Genomic DNA, 21,843 nt, shown 5'->3' with positions numbered 1-21,843 from the left:
AAACAAGAAGTTTTACCTTGGCTTTCATCGCTAACATGCCTATCTCTTTTGTGCTGATACCTTTTGCCCAACAAAATCGAAATGAAATTCCATCTCCTTCTTTCATGAAAGACTGCAATTACTCGATTTGGAATAAAATTATACTCAACTACTTTTAGCTGGGTTTTGGTTTGTTTCTATGTATTAATCAATTGAACTAATTAAAACTCAATAACAAATTTGTACTTTTAAATCGGAACGAGTTCGTTAAAAATCCCTTCTATTTTATTCCACTTTTTTGGTTTATACTTTCATGAGACCGATTGAAAGTCATTCGATCGTAATACATACCGACGCCTAAATTCAGGAAGCAGACAACCTTTGAAACTCAATCCGGTTAGTCTGGCGAAACCGGGCGTGTCGCTGCAAACATAAAACTCACCTATCGTCATACAACGAGTTCCAGGAGGCAACTTTCAGCCCTTGAACCGTTGTAGTGATGATGATAGTCGGCGGCGTGTTGCCAGCCGAATCAGGAAGTCATTAAAGATATATTACAGATATTTCTGGAATGAAAAAACAGGCAAGGTTCAGATCGGGAAGACTCCAGAAACAATAATTTCTTATCGTCGGTATCCCCACATTTATGCCGATCATCAGTTTCGCAAAGGATTCCACACTAAGCACAGATGACACAATGACCCGAAGAGAAGATCTTGCGTATATAAACTTCTTATTAACATATTGGACATTCGCAACACTGATTTGCATAAGGTCGTTAATATTGGCTACGCTATCAGAGCGTGCGAGTTGAACAAGTCTAAAACCATTGGATCCGGTGGTAGGGTAGAAGCACCGGTTTTGGTCATAGCGACAATTGTAGCCTTAGTGGGTTATACACCATATTGAACTAAACTTAGAATCCATACGATAGAGACACATTTATTTATTCATCTGAAATGATTCAACAAATTGAATAAAAACATAACATCCTCACTGGGATAGAGCCTGCTTCTCAGCTTAGTGTTCAATGGGTATTTCCATAGTTATCAACTGAAAGTTTTCTTTGCCAAAGTTGCCATTTTCGCATTCGTATATCGTGTAGCAGGTACGATGATACTTTATGCCTAGGGAAGTCATGGAAATTTCCATTATGAAAAGATCCTGGACCGACCGGGAATCGAACCCAGACACCTTCAGCAAGGCTTTGCTTTGTAGCTGAGGACTCTTACAACTCGGCTAAGGAAGGCCTCATAATAAGAAGTCAATGTGATTGGTCAATTTATGAACCGGAGTTAATAATTTAGCTGAAACTGGTTCTGCTGGCCTATATTGACTGACGCGATTTTCAAGGCGAAAGTATGCTTTATGCTCAGTTCTCACATTTTTTCGTACAAAATATGGATTGAAACCTTTCCTTTGGCATGTTTGCAATACATGTATGGTTCTCCATCTATTTTTTAAAAACATTTTCTCTTAGCCTGTCCAAAACCGGTGCTTCCACCCTAGTCGTAACAAATCGAACTGGTAACCGTGAATTCGCACGCGCGTTCGCTGAACGCTCGCAAGATGAAGAAGAAAGCAATCTAATCCGCTCATTTCACACTTCGGTAACGAATGTTTGTTGTCAACGTGGAGGAAGCCGGTTCGATGTGGCTGTCCTTGAAACTAAAATGTGTGACCGTGTTTTTTTCTCACTTCTCCTTTTTCTTTGCAACGAGAGCGATTCACTTTCATTGTGAAGTGTTTTGTGGGCGATGAATTGGGTTTTCGAGTTTTTACACAAGTTGTCAAATTTTGTTCCCACAGGCGAAGCTTAGAATAATACTTAAAAAAATATATTGAGCATACTTGGTTGAATGTTTAGACGAAACCCTTTTTGACACTCCTTGATAAAAACCTTAACTTTTTCTTGTAGATGCCCCTGAGGAAATCTTTTCTCAAGGAATCTTTTGGGGAATCCGTAGAGGAATCACTGAAGGAAACTGTGAAAAAATTCCTCCTTATTTTTTTTTCTCGAGATTTTTTTTGCAAAATTCTTTAACTGTTCCTGTAGGGAACAAGTTTATCTCTAATTGTAAAAATAGATTTCAAGTAGGTACTTGAACGACGATGGTACCATGCCAAAGTGCCATAATTCAATCCAAACATAGATACAAGGAAATAAAACCACCTTATCAAGGACGTCTTCTGGTGCTCGCATGGTAGCCAGCGAGCGTACATTCACTCGCTACCCGCCACTAGCCAATTAGCTACCGCGTGAAGCAGAACCGCACTTCGCACCCGTCTCGTGGTGATCGTCTCCGAGTCTTGGATGGCCACGGTTCACGAAACCAATTAAAAAAAAACGTCATCGCATGCTGGTGCTTCGAAAGAATGCAGCAAGAATCTTTCGAAACAACACTGACTCGATCACCCGTTGCCACGCCGCACAGTGGCTATAATTCCATGCAAAAGTTTGCCAAACGTACGAATCTCGCGTATCTGTTCAAAATGACCTATGTAACAATGAGAGATTATCTCCACCCTCGCTCTATATCGATTATAATAATGCAATACTGAAGCTTTTAGGAAATTTTTCACTATAGATCGAAAGACACTTGACTGGCGTTTCATTTAAAAAATGTAACAGAAGAGGCTACTGTGACTCAGTTATAGTTTTAAGAGTTATCATACAAAGAGAGCCTCTCAATGATAGACATGTCCTTTTGAAAGTTACTTGAGAAAACATGTTCAAATCGTTAAAATTTTCCTACCTTGACGTAAAACTGGGCACGTCATACCAACTCAAGTCAAATACCATATAGGAAACATACATCTGCTTTGAAAAACTACAAGAAATGTTATCAAGTTTCACGTTGTACACTTGTTTACATTCTCAAATGATAAACATTTAAAGTACGGTTCGAAACACCATCAAAAAAGAGATAAAGGTTCATTCTGTCGAATGAGAAAAGTTGATCTAGGTTTGATTGAGATTTTGTACAGAAACAGCGGATTTAAAGGACCAGCATCCAAGAAATCTGAACATTTTAGGATGGTTAATTTTAACGAATTGGGCTGATGTAAAAATTTGAAGTATACACAAGTTGATCTCTAAAATTTGGGGATTTATCAAACAATACTAGAGAAAGCAAGGAAAGATATTAATGAAATGTTTTGACAACTTCATTTTTTTTTACTTTTGGCCAGCATTGGAACACTGTGGTGCCGGTTCGGATTGAAGGCACCAGAACATGCACGATCGCATGTCGTCGAATCAGTCGTCATCGCGAATCGAAAGGGTGGAGCCCGCGAGCTTTTGCGCAATTCTCAAATATCTTAGCCGCACATCCGCCTCCTCGCCGTCACGTTAAGTGCCTACAAAGTAGGGGTATGCGCGATATATTGAATGATTCCGTCAAAAACTGAAACATTATATTACATTACACAGTGCAACATTATCAAACTTTGGGAACTTGGGGTCTTCGGAACTATTTTTATGTATCTAAAAAAACAAAGAGATACCTTAGGAGCTCTTTGGAAATCCTTAAGAAACTTTGAAACCACTATGAACCGCTTTTGAAAGTGTGATTGACAATTCTTGACAATCCCTAGAGCGTACCTTAGAAAGCCCTAAAAAGCTCTTGAGAATGTCTGAAAACAACAAGGCGCCTCTTGAAAACTCCTGAGAACCTCTGTAGATACTTTTGGAATCATGGGAATAACTTTGAAAACCCTTGGAAATATTTGTATCGCTTCGTTCCGTATCGTCATGAAAAAATGCATGTCGCATACCCTTACAGTCCAAACGACAAATTGCTTTTCTTTTGTCTGTAGGACCCCAACACTCAAAGCCATTTGTGCACTTACCTACCGGTTAAATTTATGGGAATTATCTTTACCGCCGCCAATATGAATGTTGTTACCCCTGTCAGCCCTGGTAGTGCTTCGATAAATCATTCTCCATTGTTGCACAGCTACATCTTATTCCTCCGCCCAGGGCATCGCCACCGCAAGCCACAAATCTAAACCCAGCACGCCTGTCAATCTTGCGTTACGGATTTGCGTTAGACCTTGAACTGAAAACGACTTGTCTTAGAAACACGCGACACGACAAATAATCGCAACATACATTGATGTTCTCCTTCTCCCTCCTGCTCCTCCTCACAGACATTGAGAGCGATCCCAACCGCGCGCCACCATGCGACCCCGCCGTGTGCGTGCTGCCCGATTGCTTCTGCTCCGAGGACGGCACCACCATCCCCGGGGACCTGCCGGCCAAGGATGTCCCGATGATGATCACCATCACCTTCGACGATGCCATCAACAACAACAACATCGACCTGTACAAGGAGATCTTCAACGGCAAGCGCAAGAACCCGAACGGCTGCGACATCAAGGCGACGTACTTCATCTCGCACAAGTACACCAACTACTCGGCCGTGGCCGAGACGCACCGCAAGGGACACGAAATCGCCGTGCACTCGATCACGTAAGTTTAGCTTTTTTGAGATAAAGATTTTTTACCAGTGGCATCTCTATAAACTTGTCCTGTGTGCCCTTCCAATTCACATTGTAGAAATTCGATATCAAGGGTGGTTACAAATGATAAGCTGCCCCTCTACGCCTACCTGTCCCTGTTCTATGTAAAGCTTATGGACCGCGGGACAAATATGCGTAGAACGGCAGTAAGCTTCCCATCATAATGTTTTGAAAAAATATTCATATATTCTTCTTTTTTCTGGCGTTACGTCGCCAAAAATAAATGAGAGTGACTCATATTGTTAATATAATATATTTGCTTTATCAGTCTAGTCAGTTTCCCAGGAAAACCATTCTCGTCCATAAATTTCCATAGCTCTTCGCAGTCGATGGTATCACAGGCTGCTTTGTAATCGATGAATAGGTGGTGCGTAAGAACTTGATAATCGCGGCTTGGAGAATCTGTCGCATGGTCTGTTGTCGATCGCCCGTCCGGCTTGATAACTTCCCCCAAATCTGCTTACTAGCGGCGTTTAACGGCGGAAGATGATCTAGGAAAGCACTTTATAGGCTGATTTAAGAAGGGTGTTTGCTCGATAGTTCTCACATTCTAACTTGTCACTCTTTTTCTATAATGGGTATAGTACTCCCTGCCTCAACTCCTCCGGTAGCTGTTCTGTATCCCAGATTCTGGCTATCGATCGGTGTAGACAAGTGGCCAACCTGTCCTTGCCCATTTTAATAAGTTCCACTCCAATGCTACCTTTTCCAGCTGCTTCATTGTTCTTGAGCTGTTTGATAGCATCCTTGACTATTGTGGGAGTTGGCACATCTCTCTCATCCGCCGTACTGATGAAGCCATTCATTATGCTGCCTTGGTCTTCCTCCTCTGCGCCATTCAGGTGTCCATCGTAGTACTGCTTCCACCTTTCAATCACCGCACGTTCATCCGTCGGCTCGGGCACAAAGTCTTTGCGGGATGCATTGAGTTTCTTGTAGGACTTACACTCTTCAAGGCGGCTTTTTTATCTCGGAATAGATGGGATTGCTCTCTTTGCTTCTGTTTGTATCGTTCCACATTTTGACGGGTGCCTTGTTGCAGCATAATCGCCTGCTCTTCCTTCTTCTCATCCAAAACCGTCTGACAATCCTCGACGAACCAACCAATGGCACCTTCTGCATTGCCAATGGCTGCTCTGACACTGCTCCAGCAGTCCCCAAGAGAGGCTTCTGTGATCTATCCCTCGTCCGGCATCGCTGCTTCAAGGCTTTGCATGTAATCAGTTGTGACTTTGGGTAGCTTGAGTCGTTTCAAATTGTACCGTGGCGGGCGTCGGTACCGAATGTTGTCCACAACGGAAAGTTTTTGGCGCACTTTAAACATCACAACGTAGTTGTCCAAATGAATGTTTGAGCCGCAATAGGTTCTGACGTCAATAATTCCATCAATCAAAACGATATATATAATGGTCGATTTGCGATTCAGTCTGTTGGGGTGGTCTCCAGCTGTACCGATAGGGAGACTGTGCTGGAAGTAGGTATTACGTATGGCCATGTTCTTGGAGGCGGCGAAATCAATCAGTCTAAGGCCGGTTTTGCGTGTAGGCTGGTGAGCGCTGAACTTCCCTATAGTCTGAATTCCTCCTCCTGGCCAAGCTGAGCGTTGAGATCTCCAATAACGATTTTGACGTCATGACTTGGGCAGCTGTCGTATTCACGTTCCAGCTGCGCATAGAAAGTGTCCTTATTGCCCATCATGATAAAAGCTGTGTCCAGCTCATGCCTGTTGCCGCAGCCCTGGTAGATGGTATTACTATCTCCATACGTCGGACCCTCAATAATTCGGAAAGAATGCGGGAACTTCCCAAGAAATTGAAAAACTTACAGTTCTATGATCCGAGTTTCCAATCGTTAGTCCGTTTTCGAGCCTGGGTCTAGGCCGATTGTTCCAGTGCGAGTTTACATTATAAGCTTCCTGTACTGATGATTTTTACGGTTGGCTTGTAAGGCCTGCACCAACCCCCCGTCTCGCCGGAGGACCATCGTGCACAGCACTGTTTAGAGTCCCACGCTGGAACTAGGACGATGATCAGCTGCTCCTAACATGCAGAACAGACGATGCTTTGAGCCGCCCCTAACATGGAGAACAGACAATTTGTTGAAAAGGAGGTTTCAATAACGATTTATGTCGGAACGTTCTGTGACGAACGTTCAAATTTACCACCCTAGAATATGAGGATAGTCAATCCGGCCATGCATATTATTGGCTACAAATAGAGCTCTCAAAACGTTTCTTTCCAGATATGCTACTGTGGTGAGCTATCTGGCACTAGAGGAGTTGAAAAAAAATTATTTTCTCACTAAACAATCATGTTGAATTGTGCTGAAATAAAGTGATTACAACAATGAAATAACAAGAAATCAAGAAAAAAAGACAAAACATTGTGCAGTATACAAAATTATGAATAAATTAGAGAAAAACGTATGATTAAGGGTCGTGAATGTGAATTTACTAGTAAAGAAGAAGAATTGTATCATCATCTGTTGTATTGCTGTAGTTTTGCATAAAGCACCTGAATGTTTCCATAACTTTTAATACATATTATGAATGTCGTTTCGTGTCCAACCAAGTACAGAATTCCCGTCAACATATTTTATTGAATTGTTGCTAATGTGTTGCTTATTATTGCTGATTTCACCCCAAATTACACCTGCACAAAAGTATGCAAGGAGTGTGATAGCAGCTCGAACTTTGATGGTGTTTTCGGTACACTTATTAGTAGTTCAAGGAACAAGTGCACCAAATACGTCGAGACGATCCGATGCAAACGTGTACTTTTATCACACACTTTTTCTGCACTTTACTTGTTTAATAGTACAATTTTGGGTGAAGTACTCAACATCTATCCTAGATTCGTAATTACAATTGATTGGGATGATGTTACAGTAAAATTTAAGAGTTCAAATGACTTTCATATTTGTTGACCAAGCGAACCCGAATCACCAAATAAACAATTCATTTTTTTCTCCAATCCAATCCACAGTCACAACGATGACGAACGCTTCTGGTCCAACGCCACCGTCGATGACTGGGCCAAGGAAATGGCCGGTATGCGTATCATCATCGAAAAGTTCGCCAACTTGACGGACAACTCGGTGGTCGGAGTCCGTGCCCCATACCTGCGTGTCGGAGGAAACAATCAGTTCACTATGATGGAAGAGCAAGCTTTCCTGTACGATTCGACCATCACCGCTCCACTGTCCAACCCGCCACTATGGCCTTACACCATGTACTTCCGTATGCCTCATCGCTGCCACGGTAATCTGCAGAGCTGCCCAACCCGTTCGCACGCCGTCTGGGAAATGGTTATGAACGAATTGGATCGCCGAGAGGATCCCAACAACGACGAATACCTGCCTGGATGCGCTATGGTTGACTCTTGCTCCAACATCCTGACCGGTGATCAGTTCTACAACTTCTTGAACCACAACTTTGATCGCCACTACGAACAGAATCGCGCTCCTCTGGGTCTGTATTTCCACGCTGCCTGGTTGAAGAACAACCCCGAATTCCTCGATGCCTTCGTGTACTGGATCGATGAAGTGCTGTCCAACCATAATGATGTATACTTCGTCACCATGACTCAGGTCATCCAGTGGATCCAGAACCCACGTACGGTATCCGAAGTCAAGAACTTCGAACCATGGAGGGAGAAATGCGCTGTCGAAGGCAAGCCAGCCTGTTGGGTGCCAAGCTCGTGCAAACTGACCTCCAAGGAAGTTCCCGGAGAAACCATCAATCTGCAAACTTGCGTGCGTTGCCCCAATAACTACCCATGGGTCAACGACCCAACTGGCGACGGTTTCTTCTAAGCCCAGTCCTATTAACTCGCGAGGGGCTATTTATACCTTAGTAAATTTCTAGCTGACCTTCTTTTTGATCTTTTTGAACTATTTTAATCAAAAACTTTTAAACACACCTAAACTATCGTTGTGCCCCTCGTTAGCCTCACCCCCTGAATCAACTTCTTTCTTGAATGAAACAGAAAAAAAGACTTGATAAGCTAGAACCCCCGCATCAAACCATCCAACAAACGGGGCTTTTGGCGATATGTTCGAACATAGTGAAAAGTGAAATCAATGAATCGCGCGATAAACCAACATCATCATTGAAAGACAACGAACAGGCCCAGGGCGACACCCCCACGAGAACACCCCTCTCAAATCAATTTCTCTCTCTCGAAAGCAACACCGAACCAACATCGTCTCGTGATCGGGGAAAGCCCAATCGATTAGAATCGAGATTTTGAGAGAACAAAAACATGCTGTGGATATTTTTGTGTCGTTTTTAATTTAATTTAATTATGAAATCAAATAAATACAAAAACACAAACGCACTCCTTATCTAATTGAAGTGAGTTGAAATGTTTATATTTTTAAACGTATTATTATGTTTTCAAACGACATTTTAACTTTAATTACTGCCTTATTCTTCTCCAAACTATACATTTTTTATATTTGTGTAAAATGTAAATACTGTTCAACTGCATAATTTTAAGTGATCTTACTTGATAATACAAAAAAAGGCGAAAGACAACAAACAAAACTCACTTTTTATTAGCACTTTGACTGTAAAATGTTAGGGTAGTGATTTTGATTGTTCTTGAAAAATCTACTACAATTTTTCGGATGAATCCAAGTTAGGCTCTTCATCGAGTAAGACCAACATTAGAAACAAATCAAAATGGAAACTCACGAAGGTGAGCTGTTATAAATGAAAAAAATCATAAAATTACTACGATGTTTTGGACAGAAGAAAAAAAAAATCATTGAAAATGTAAAAGTTTTGACTTCCCCCAACAAACAGGGGGTTTTTACTCATCGTAATAAGTAATAAATTAAAAATTTAATAAAAACTGAAACCCGTTCTCGTACTAATTACGCTCCGAACCGCACACTCTCCCTTTCACCATTCGGCCGTCGATTCTTCTATTTGTTTTTCCTCCCTGTGCTGCAGCAGTGACCGATCGAGCGACCCTATTCCGAAACCGAACAACAACCACCACCAGCACACAGTGACCGCACTCCACACAAATTTTGACCAAAAGTACGTACCTCGTTGAAAAAAACAAATAGAGTTCTATGACAAAACATGATTTTCGAATGTATTTAGAATGAAATTATTGCTGAAACAAAAATTTGGCATTTCCGGAACATAAGTTTATAGACCAATATCAACATTGAAGGTGCTAAAGCCCTAATAAAGACTGCATTGAAAATTTTGGGACCCTATTGCAAAAATATCGCTGAAGTTTGTTGATGCTGACACTCTCAAATAGAAAAATTTCAAGTAGGATTCGAAACACCTTCAAGACAAAGAATAGAGTTTATTCTTTCGAACGAAACCGGTTGAGCTAGATTTTATTGAGATTTAGTGCATTTTTCACTTTTGATCAGCTATGGACCACTGTGCATCAGCGGCAGCAGTGAGGCATCAACCTAGATCGCCTTGCGGAGAATGAGTTGTGGAGGCAGCAGCGCAGAAAAAAGTGTAATTTTCTTTCTTCGCTAATATGATCGAACTCCAAGGTGATCGGGTTCGCTAGTTGCTGCCGCACACCAATGGTTGGTTGCTCGGCGATATTTTCAGCTTAAAAATCGCCATCCGGGTTGTCGGGGAGCGCGTAGTAAAGTCAATCAAGTGGGATTACGTACGCAGCCAAAGTTTGCATAGCAGTTACTATCTGAGCAAAGATTAAGAACAAAAAAAAGGAAATCTAAAACATGCCTGTTTTTAGCATACTGAAATCAAAATAAAACTGTTTTCGAAAAATTCAATTTATTTCATATTTAGCTAGATTGAAACTTCAGTAAGATAGTTCTATAGATTAGAAATATTCGATGAAGATACAAAGCTCGAAAAAAAAATCAAATAGCCGTATATCCGAAAAGTAAACAAACTTGTAGGCGAAATCCATACCAAATTGGTCAGTCCCAGGACTCGACCGTCTTCTTTTTGAAATAAATTTTGCGTCGTTTTGAAGCGCTTCTTATTGCAAAGTTTATGACAATTCGGCCGAGAAAAAAAACCATGCCAAAGTGAATCCTGGAAGTGTCCAAGTGGTTCTGTACCCTATAATATATGCACTGCAAATTATTTTATTATTTTTCAAGAAACCACATTTTTTATATTTTCAAATTTTTACCGTATGATCTAGATAAGAAAGATGTTTGGGACTTAGTTTTGTGATGGAGACTTTATTAATAAAAAGTTTTTTCTAAGAAAATCTTTTGGTCAATTTTCATGATATTTTTTTGTGAAGATAATCAAACAAGAATATTTAAATCTTTCTGAACTATAATTATAACTGGTCGTCCATTCATTACGTTACACAATTTTGGCGGTGTTTTGACCCCCTTCCCCATGGTAGATTTGTGAATTAAAATGCAAAATGATTTGTATGCGTAATAAATCTCAAACACCCCTCCCCCCATAACCACTTACGTAATTAATGGATGATCCCTTATCATTATCACTTCACTAGAAAAAAACCACTTTTGAGTTATTTGAAGCGTAACGCAAAAAGTAATAAATTAAATACTGAAACAGGCCGTTTTTACTAGTTGCTTTTGCTTCTATATCAAGAACGATAGGTTTTCGAGAGTATATGTCATATTCCTTTGACTAAGCCATTTCGAATGACGTTGTCTGGCGGACCGCTCATTATTATTGTTCAAAAAACTGGCTCGATATATGAATGGCACTGATCACATATTTATCAGTAATGACGTTCACGTCTCTTTCTGGGCATGTTTCTACTCGGTTTCCATGGTTTATGTTACCAGTAGGTAAAATAAATTCTTCCCCACCTACAAATTTTAATTTTACAAGAAGAGATTAAAAAGTTTGTTGCATAGACGGTTTATGGACAAAATGTCGAAAGACAAAAGGGTGAAAGGACAAAATGTCGAAAATTACTTGCTTGGTGTGAAATTTTTCCTTCTTTGAAACAAGATTTTCGACCTTTTGCCCCTTTATTTTTGTTCTTCGAGATCTTTTGTCCTTTTGTCTTTCGACCTTTTGTCCTTTCGACCTTTTTAATTACGGCGTTTGGCATTGATTCCCCGCCAGGAAGTTTCGAAGGTGGTAAACAAATAAAAAAACATATGATTCGAAATGTCTTATAACATGGCTTCTTGTTTTTCTTCATGGAGAATCATGAATAACTTACTAAATTAGTTAATGAGATAATTTATGCATTATACTTATAAGAAATATAATAACTCGTAAACGGCTACTTCTAGTGAAAAGATCATGAAAATTTTCATGGTTCACAATAATTTGTATTTCATCATAAACGCATATTTATTTTAGCAAAATACGTATATTTCGAAAATCGATCAAAAACTGATTTTAGACAAACTTTAAAAAATAGTTTCCATCATGAAACTTTGTCCTGAACTTCTGTTTCCGTGATAATTGAAAAAAATATAAAAAATGGGTGCTTCGTAGTTTAAAATTCAAATATAATTTCTGAATTATTCATGATAGAAATTGAATATTTTTCAGCGTATATGTTCTTTCATGTAGCACCAAACGGTTCTTCATAGAACGTTTCTCACTAAAAACAACATTTTCGGACCTCATTTTTTTTTTTTAATAAATTGCATACAAAACCCATAGGCCATGTTTAAAAATTATTCTAGAGTCGAAATGTTCGAATTTCAATGGAAAAAACATATTCTACACTCTTAAAATAATCAAATTTACAAGTGACCTAATTTAATTGGCACTTAAACATATTATGTTTAAACGAGTTTACATCGCAATTTTATGTTTCTTTTGATTTACAGTTCAAAATTGCAAAGCTTACTATGATCTTGAATAAAACTAAATCGAAAATTACGTCCAACAATTTTTTTGTACAAGAACATATAAGGTTTGTGTCAATTCTATATTAAAAGACGTAAATTTACAAGATCTTTGACTCTGGCCAAAGGCCTTTGTGCCGGCATCATGCGAATCATTAAGTTTGTTTTCAATCATGGCCGGAATGTATGTCGCGAGATTGATTTTCCGATGGTAAACGAGAAAACAATACCAAATTTATTACCTACAAATTCAACATTGAATTCGATCCGATTCTGCCGGAAATTCCATTTGTGTTCAAGTTGTTTAAGTTGTTGAATTTAAAACTCCAAAATTTTCAAGATGTTTTAACCTTAGTTTGATACTGGGGTCATTATGACCCAAAATCGGATTTCAACCTGCAATATCTCTGTTGTTATCAAACGGATCTTTCTGAAATTTCCTGACTTTTAATATTTTGTGGAAACGAAGCGCAAGACCAAAAAATTTTTTTCTTAAGGTGATTCTAAGATGGCGCCACAAAAAAACAACTTAATAAGATACTGGGGTCATTATGACCCAGAAATGTATACCCCTATAAATCAGCGAAATATCAACCGAATAATGAAATTTATGCCGCATTCGAAAGATATACTCCTCAAGATTCTGATCAGTACCTGGAATACCGGTTCCGGTTCCAGTGGCCACCGGGAATCTGCTACGAAGGAGACCATGTTGGCCACGTGGAATTTCAGTACACCCAGTCCAGAAATCTGCAGTCATCACCATATTGTATGAGATGCAGGCCATATAGGAACGTACTGCCTTCAGCAAACTTGCTTCAGGGACCGAGAACTTCCACATGGGATACAATTTAGTTCAGAACTCGACCACCGCGTGGCGCTAGCGTCGATATGAACTTCCGGTAGGGACTAATTATGCGATAACTCGAGATTGCGAGCACATAGAAGGTTGCTGTCTTCGGCAAAGTTGCTCAGGAGGATAAGGACTTCCACATAGAATACAATTCAGTTCAGAACTCGACCACCGCGTGGCGCTAGCGTCGACATGAACTTCCGGTAGGGACTAATTATGCGATAACTCGAGATTGCGAGCACATAGAAGGTTGCTGTCTTCGGCAAAGTTGCTCAGGAGGATAAGGACTTGCACATAGAATACAATTCAGTTCAGAACTCGACCACCGCGTGGCGCTAGCGTCGACATGAACTTCCGGTATGGACTAATTATGCGATAACTCGAGATTGGGAGCATATAGAAGAATGCTGTCTTCGGCAAAGTTGCCCAGGAGGATAAGGACTTCCACATAGGATACAATTCAGTTCAGAACTCGACCACCGCGTGGCGCTAGCGTCGATATGAACTTCCGGTATGGACTAATTATGCGATAACTCGAGATTGGGAGCATATAGAAGAATGCTGTCTTCGGCAAAGTTGCCCAGGAGGATAAGGACTTCCACATAGGATACAATTCAGTTCGAAACTCGACCACCGCGTGGCGCTAGCGTCGACATGAACTTGCGGTAGGGGCTAATTATGCGATAACTCGAGATTGGGAGCATATAGAAGAATGCTGTCTTCGGCAAAGTTGCCCAGGAGGATAAGGACTTCCACATAGGATACAATTCAGTTCAGAACTCGACCACCGCGTGGCGCTAGCGTCGACATGAACTTGCGGTAGGGGCTAATTATGCGATAACTCGAGATTGGGAGCATATAGAAGAATGCTGTCTTCGGCAAAGTTGCTCAGGAGGACAAGGGCTTCCACATAAGGTACAATTTAGTTCAGAACTCGACCACCGCGTGGCGCTAGCGTCGATATGAACTTCCGGTATGGACTAATTATGCGAGAACTCGAAATTGGGAGCATATAGAAGAATGCTGTCTTCGGCAAAGTTGCCCAGGAGGATAAGGACTTCCACATAGGATACAATTCAGTTCAGAACTCGACCACCGCGTGGCGCTAGCGTCGACATGAACTTGCGGTAGGGGCTAATTATGCGATAACTCGAGATTGGGAGCATATAGAAGAATGCTGTCTTCGGCAAAGTTGCTCAGGAGGACAAGGGCTTCCACATAAGGTACAATTTAGTTTAGAACTCGACCACCGCGTGGCGCTAGCGTCGATATGAACTTCCGGTATGGACTAATTATGCGATAACTCGAGATTGGGAGCATATAGAAGAATGCTGTCTTCGGCAAAGTTGCCCAGGAGGATAAGGACTTCCACATAGGATACAATTCAGTTCAGAACTCGACCACCGCGTGGCGCTAGCTACGATATGAACTTCCGGTAGGGACTAATTATGCGATAACTCGAGATTGCGAGCACATAGAAGGTTGCTGTCTTCGGCAAAGTTGCTCAGGAGGATAAGGACTTCCACATAGAATACAATTCAGTTCAGAACTCGACCACCGCCTTGCGCTAGCGTCGACATGAACTTGCGGTAGGGGCTAATTATGCGATAACTCGAGATTGCGAGCACATAGAAGGTTGCTGTCTTCGGCAAAGTTGCTCAGGAGGATAAGGACTTGCACATAGAATACAATTCAGTTCAGAACTCGACCACCGCGTGGCGCTAGCGTCGACATGAACTTCCGGTATGGACTAATTATGCGATAACTCGAGATTGGGAGCATATAGAAGAATGCTGTCTTCGGCAAAGTTGCCCAGGAGGATAAGGACTTCCACATAGGATACAATTCAGTTCAGAACTCGACCACCGCGTGGCGCTAGCTACGATATGAACTTCCGGTAGGGACTAATTATGCGATAACTCGAGATTGCGAGCACATAGAAGGTTGCTGTCTTCGGCAAAGTTGCTCAGGAGGATAAGGACTTCCACATAGAATACAATTCAGTTCAGAACTCGACCACCGCCTTGCGCTAGCGTCGACATGAACTTGCGGTAGGGGCTAATTATGCGATAACTCGAGATTGGGAGCATTTAGAAGAATGCTGTCTTCGGCAAAGTTGCTCAGGAGGACAAGGGCTTCCACATAAGGTACAATTCAGTTCAGAACTCGAACACCGCGTGGCGCTAGCGTCGATATGAACTTCCGGTAGGGACTAATTATGCGATAACTCGAGATTGCGAGCACATAGAAGGTTGCTGTCTTCGGCAAAGTTGCTCAGGAAGATAAGGACATCCACATAGGATACAATTCAGTTCAGAACTCGACCACCGCGTGGCGCTAGCGTCGATATGAACTTCCGGTAGGGACTAATTATGCGATAACTCGAGATTGCGAGCACATAGAAGGTTGCTGTCTTCGGCAAAGTTGCTCAGGAAGATAAGGACATCCACATAGGATACAATTCAGTTCAGAACTCGACCACCGCGTGGCGCTAGCGTCGATATGAACTTCCGGTAGGGGCTAATTATGCGATAACTCGAGATTGCGAGCACATAGAAGGTTGCTGTCTTCGGCAAACTTGCTCAGGAGGATAAGGACTTCCACATAGGATACAATTCAGTTCAGAACCCGACCACCGCGTGGCGCTAGCGTCGACATGAACTTCCGGTATGGACTAATTATTATCGCATAATTATTAAGGACATCCACATAGGATACAATTCAGTTCAGAACTCGACCACCGCGTGGCGCTAGCGTCGATATGAACTTCCGGTAGGGGCTAATTATGCGATAACTCGAGATTGCGAGCACATAGAAGGTTGCTGTCTTCGGCAAAGTTGCTCAGGAAGATAAGGACATCCACATAGGATACAATTCAGTTCAGAACTCGACCACCGCGTGGCGCTAGCGTCGATATGAACTTCCGGTAGGGGCTAATTATGCGATAACTCGAGATTGGGAGCATATAGTAGAATGCTGTCTTCGGCAAAGTTGCTCAGGAGGATAAGGACTTCCACATAGGATACAATTCAGTTCAGAACTCGACCACCGCGTGGCGCTAGCGTCGATATGAACTTCCGGTAGGGGCTAATTATGCGATAACTCGAGATTGCGAGCACATAGAAGGTTGCTGTCTTCGGCAAACTTGCTCAGGAGGATAAGGACTTCCACATAGGATACAATTCAGTTCAGAACCCGACCACCGCATGGCGCTAGCGTCGACATGAACTTCCGGTATGGACTAATTATGCGATAACTCGAGATTGGGAGCATATAGTAGAATGCTGTCTTCGGCAAAGTTGCTCAGGAGGATAAGGACTTCCACATAGGATACAATTCAGTTCAGAACTCGACCACCGCGTGGCGCTAGCGTCGATATGAACTTCCGGTAGGGGCTACTTATGCTATAACTCGAGATTGCGAGCACATAGGAGGTTGCTGTCTTCGGCAAAGTTGCTCAGGAGGATTAGGACTTCCACATAGGATACAATTCAGTTCAGAACTCGACCACCGCGTGGCGCTAGCGTCGATATGAACTTCCGCTAGGGGCTAATTATGCGATAACTCGAGATTGCGAGCACATAGAAGGATGCTGTCTTCGGCAAAGTTGCTCAGGAAGATAAGGACTTCCACATAGGATACAATTCAGTTCAGAACTCGACCACCGCGTGGCGCTAGCGTCGATATGAACTTCCAGTAGGGGCTAATTATGCGATAACTCGAGATTGCGAGCACATAGAAGGTTGCTGTCTTCGGCAAACTTGCTCAGGAGGATAAGGACTTCCACAAAGGATACAATTCAGTTCAGAACTCGACCACCGCGTGGCGTTGGCGTCGGTTTGGACTTTCGGCTAATTATGCGATAATTCAAGATTGTGAGCATATAGAAGGATGATGTGTTCGGCAAAATTGCTCAGGAGGATAAGTTACATGATAAGTCACATGAGATACAATTTAGCTCGGAATTTGACCACCGCACTGTGCTTGCGTTTTATGAACTTACAATAGGAGCTAGTTATGCGATATTTAGAAATTGCATACACATAGAAGGATGCTCGTTTTTCAGACAATTTTCAGACTTACCATGCATTTTTGAGGAAGAAATATTTTACCAAGTACGAACATTTTAGTGTTCTAATAATTAACAAAAGCGAGATTTTCTTAACCCTCCTAGAGGAACTTGAAAAAATTACTGGAAAAATATCAAGAGAAAATCATGAAAGTATCACAAAAAGCGGGACCCATTAACTACATCCAACGAAACCTCTTATTAAAAAAATTAGCAATAGTTGCAAACTATTTCTTGCAAAAGTGAAGAAACAATTTCTGGAGAGATTGTGGAAGGAAATGCATAGGTAGATAATTTGTGCAAGGAACTTTCAAACAATTTTCTATGAAAACAGAAAAACAAATTGCTGAAAGAAATCCGTGAGAAACTCCAAAATGACCTAAACAGTAAGGAGTAATTTTTAAAATCATTGGAAAAATAAATAGATTGATAAACTTACGCCTTGAGGAGTATTAGGGGCATCTCTCCTTGGAGATAATTTATAAGGATGTCCTCAAAAAATATTCTGGGGCGTATCCCTAGAAGAAGTTAAAGATAGAATTCCGAGAGAAACTCTTGAGCTTGTTTTTGTTCTTAAGAAATTTCTTACCTTTTCTTACCTTTACTTAAAAAAGTGCACGTCGTAAACTTTAATTTGAACGTATTCCTCTGCGTGAATGGTGATTATCTTATCACTTAAACTATTCTTCGCAAGTTAGAAGTAAGAAGATTTGCTAGCATGACTTGAAGTACAAAGATGTGGATGTTTTCGGATAGTGATAATCATCAATGTTATTACAGGTCGGACTCGATTATCCGGAGTTTGTTTTTGATATTCTTGTTTTCAGTTTTTATGCATAAATTTGAGATAGTTTAGTATTGTTTTATACAATATAAATGGTTAAGCAGTTTTAGGCGTAGGTAAGAAAACGAGAGCTTGAGAAAAGTTTTTTTTCTTGTGTATACTAGTCAAATTTTTTTTCTTCTCAAGCCCCAATGTACCTAGAAATAATTTATGGCTACGCCACTGCATCATATAAATAAAAACAACGAAAAACGATAATATTTAAGTAATTTTATCGCAAATTTAAATTTTTCTTTTAGCGATTCGATTATCCGGAGGATGAAATAAAAATCGATACTCCGGATTATCGAGTCCGACCTGTATTGAGATAAATACAAGTTTGTAGTAAAATGAAAAGGTGCGTGAATTTGATCTAACGTTAAATTTAGTGCTGAAGTAGTTGATTTGTTTCAGAATAAATTATTTTTGCGTAAGTAAAAATAATTAACAGGATAGTAATGTCAACATGAAAAAATTCTTCTTCGTTAACTTCTGCAAATTTCAACATATATTGCGTACAAGATTTAGTGTAAAAATTTTGTATAATAACAATATTACCATGAAGAACTTAGAGAAATTTCATCACATTATCTTGAAAGAAGATTTGTACAAAAAATCAATTTTCTCGTAAAATTCCATAATAAATTATTAGAAGAATCAAATTCAACTCATGTAGAACTTTAACGAGACTTTCAGTAGACTTACAGAGCAATTCCAAGAATGACCGTGGAGGAATTCATACATTAACTTGAACGAATGTTGCAAACATCTTTTGGACTAATACTAGAAAAAGCAGCTGGAGGAATTCCAGAAATAGCTTCAATGGGACGCATTATTAAACTGTACCCGGAAGTGTTTTCAAGAAAACCCTCTTGAGAAAATTCAAATCGTCAAATCGAAAAATAATAACTTGTAGAAGAATTCAATAAAAAAGACCAGTGAGGGATTTACAAAAACTCTGAAGAATTCGCTCCAGATAAAAATTTTGGAAAATTTCAAAAGGTACTCTTTTATAGAGTTTATAGATTTATAAGATTTCTCCGGGAATTAATCCATCCTCATGGAACTTTTCCAGGCATTATTGCAGAGATTACTTCAAGGACTTCTACAGCGATTATTCCAAAGATTCTTCAAGCTATCTCTCCTGACATTCCTCCAATAAAAATTACAGATTCCCCTAAGGATTCCTCCAAGAAGATTACTTAAGATATTTCTCCAGACATTCCGTAGGTAGTCCTCTCAAGATTCTTCTAGGAATTAGTCCTAAAATTGCCTCCAGGAATTCTATAACGAATTATTCCAGAGATTCCACCATTCAATTGGGGATTTTACAAGAAATTATTTTATGAGTTCTTATAGGGATCGCTGAAGAAATTCTTGCGGGAGCCTAAGAAGGGATTCTCGAGGAAAACTCTGGAGGAATTCCTTACAAAAATTCCCGGAACATCAAATATGCTTTTCAGTTACGCAGTCTTTATTTTTTTCAACATTCTATTTATAATAAAGACTACGTAGACGAAACTCATATTTCATTTATATAAACAGTCAAATCTCTACCAGTTCATTCCTAAAACGATATCTACAGTAAATTGTAAAGATTTGCATAGAGAAATCCCTGGAGGAGCCTTAGGATAAACTCCTGCAAGAATCCATGAAGGATTCTATAAGTCAATTACTGAAGGACTCCTGGAAACATATTTGGAGGAACCACTGGAGAATCCTTGGAGGTATCCCAGGAAGAATCGTTATAAAGATTTTGATGGTGGAATCGTTAGAGAAATCCCTGGAAAATCCCCTGTAGATTTTTTTCTGGAAAAATCTCTGGAAGAATCTTTATAGAAATATTTAAATGGAAAAACATTCTGGAAAAATATAAGGAGAAATATTCGAATGAATCCATGAAGAGATTTAAAAAAAAAATGTAGAGATTTAACTGGAGGATTATATGTAAAGATTTTCTTAATGTAATCCATAGAGAAATATTTAGCATAAGTTCTGATAATATTCCAGCAGGAATTTATGGGAGAATCTCTGAAGAAATTTCAAGAAGAAGTCTTGGGGGAATTCATGGAGTATTATTGGACCCAGAACGAATCCCTCAAGAAATTCTTGGGGAATTCTGAAAGATTATCTTGGGAAATCCTTGAGGCAATTCATGTAATTTCCTTGAGGAATTTGTGAGTTTTAGAACGGCTGCAGAAATTCCTTGTGAAATCCTTGTAGAATTTCCTCGAAGAATCATCCCTGGAGCGATCCGTGGAGGAATCCTGGAAAAAATCTCCGGTATAATTTCTGGACGAATCTCGAGAGAACTGCTTGGGGATATCTTTGTATGTATCCGTAGAGGAATCCTCGGAATAAATTCTGGAGAAATCACTAGAGAAACATCTTTAGTAATCCTTGAAGAGATTGTTTTAGTGTAACTCCTGGAGAAAGCCTTGAAGATATCTGTGCAAGAATCCTTGTAGACACATTTTTTGGAGCAATCCTTGCAAAAGTCTGTGGAAAGTTTTGTAAAGGAATGCCAGAAGAAATTACTTAAAAAATCCCTGGATTTCTCGGAGAAATTTCGAAGCATTCCTGAAACGAATCCTGGAGGAATCATTGGGGAAATTCCTGAAATAATCCCAGTAAAGATTTTTCTGGAGGAATCAATGGAGGAATCACTAAAGACATTTCTGCTGGAAATCTTTGCGAAATCGCTAAAGTACATATTTTCTTGTAGGAATCCTTGTGAAAATTTCTTGTCAACTCCCTGGCCTGGAGAAATATGAGTATGGAAACCAAGAATCAAATATACTGTAAGTTAGTTATAATCTTAGCTCTAAAAACTGCTTTGAGGAAAACGTCTTCAAATAACTACAATTTCATGCATGGCGAACAAAAGTTCTTCCTGGTAGAATCTCTGGCAAAAGTCCTAGTGGATCTCCAGGAGAAATCACTGTAGGGATTAAGGTAAAGATCAGCTTGGATTATTTTCTGGTAAAATCCCAGGAGGAATCTTCGAAAGATTTCCTGGAGAAATCTCTGGAAGAGTCTCTGAAGATATTTGTAGAAGATGATGAGCAGAAGGGCTTGAGTTTGTATACCATCGGATGAGCTCTCGGTAAAAAACTGTAGAATTCATCATACAAATCATTTAAGGTTACTGGACTATCTCCTTTGAATAACTCTGTTCACCGTCTTGCGATCCAGATGATTTTTTAAAGGAATTCCAGAAGGAAATACTGGTGTAAAGTCATAAGATTCCTCCGGATCCAATTAAAAAATAAAGTGCACAGGTAGTGCTAAAACTTCTAAAGAAATTTAGAAGTATTTTTTTCCGCAACTTTATGACATTATCTGTATCTAACTCTTGTTGGAATTTTAGAAGTGACTACAATATAGTTCATATCATATCATAGAGCTCATTTCATATTATATAGTTTATATCGTACCATATACTTCATTTCAGATCGTGTAGTTCATAACATATAGGAGCAATATAATGACGAGCGTCACGCGGAATTTACTACGCAGAATAAAAAAAACTTAACAAGTTTGCCGAAGATAAAACCTTCAAAAGAGAGCTCCTTCGGGAAATGCATATGCGTTGCCAGCACCACATGCCGGTCAAATTTGAACGTATGTTCATGCCGAATTCCTTATTCTCTCGAACAATTTTGCCGCAGACAGCATCCTTCTATAAGTTCACAATCTCGATATATCGCATAATCAGTAGAGATGGTCGGGTCTCGGGTTTTCAAACCCGAACTCGACCGGTTCGGGTCGGATTTGCAGGCT

General features: G+C 40.2%; 1 protein-coding gene across 1 annotated transcript in view; it reads left to right on the top strand.

Moving 5' to 3' along the window:
• Window positions 1–9,269, top strand: part of LOC5578124 — a 51,881-nt gene extending 42,612 nt beyond the window's left edge. The window contains exons 4-5 of the mRNA XM_001656773.2: window positions 4,132–4,453; window positions 7,488–9,269. Coding sequence (XP_001656823.1) covers window positions 4,132–4,453; window positions 7,488–8,316 — 1,151 coding nt within the window. The 3' untranslated portion in view covers window positions 8,317–9,269. The remainder of the gene's footprint in view (window positions 1–4,131; window positions 4,454–7,487) is intronic.
• Window positions 9,270–21,843: the final 12,574 nt, after the last annotated feature.

The sequence above is a fragment of the Aedes aegypti genome, chromosome 3, assembly GCF_002204515.2.
Source record: "Aedes aegypti strain LVP_AGWG chromosome 3, AaegL5.0 Primary Assembly, whole genome shotgun sequence".
Taxonomy (NCBI): Eukaryota; Metazoa; Arthropoda; class Insecta; order Diptera; family Culicidae; genus Aedes; species Aedes aegypti.
This window is presented reverse-complemented; position numbering and strand designations above follow the sequence as displayed.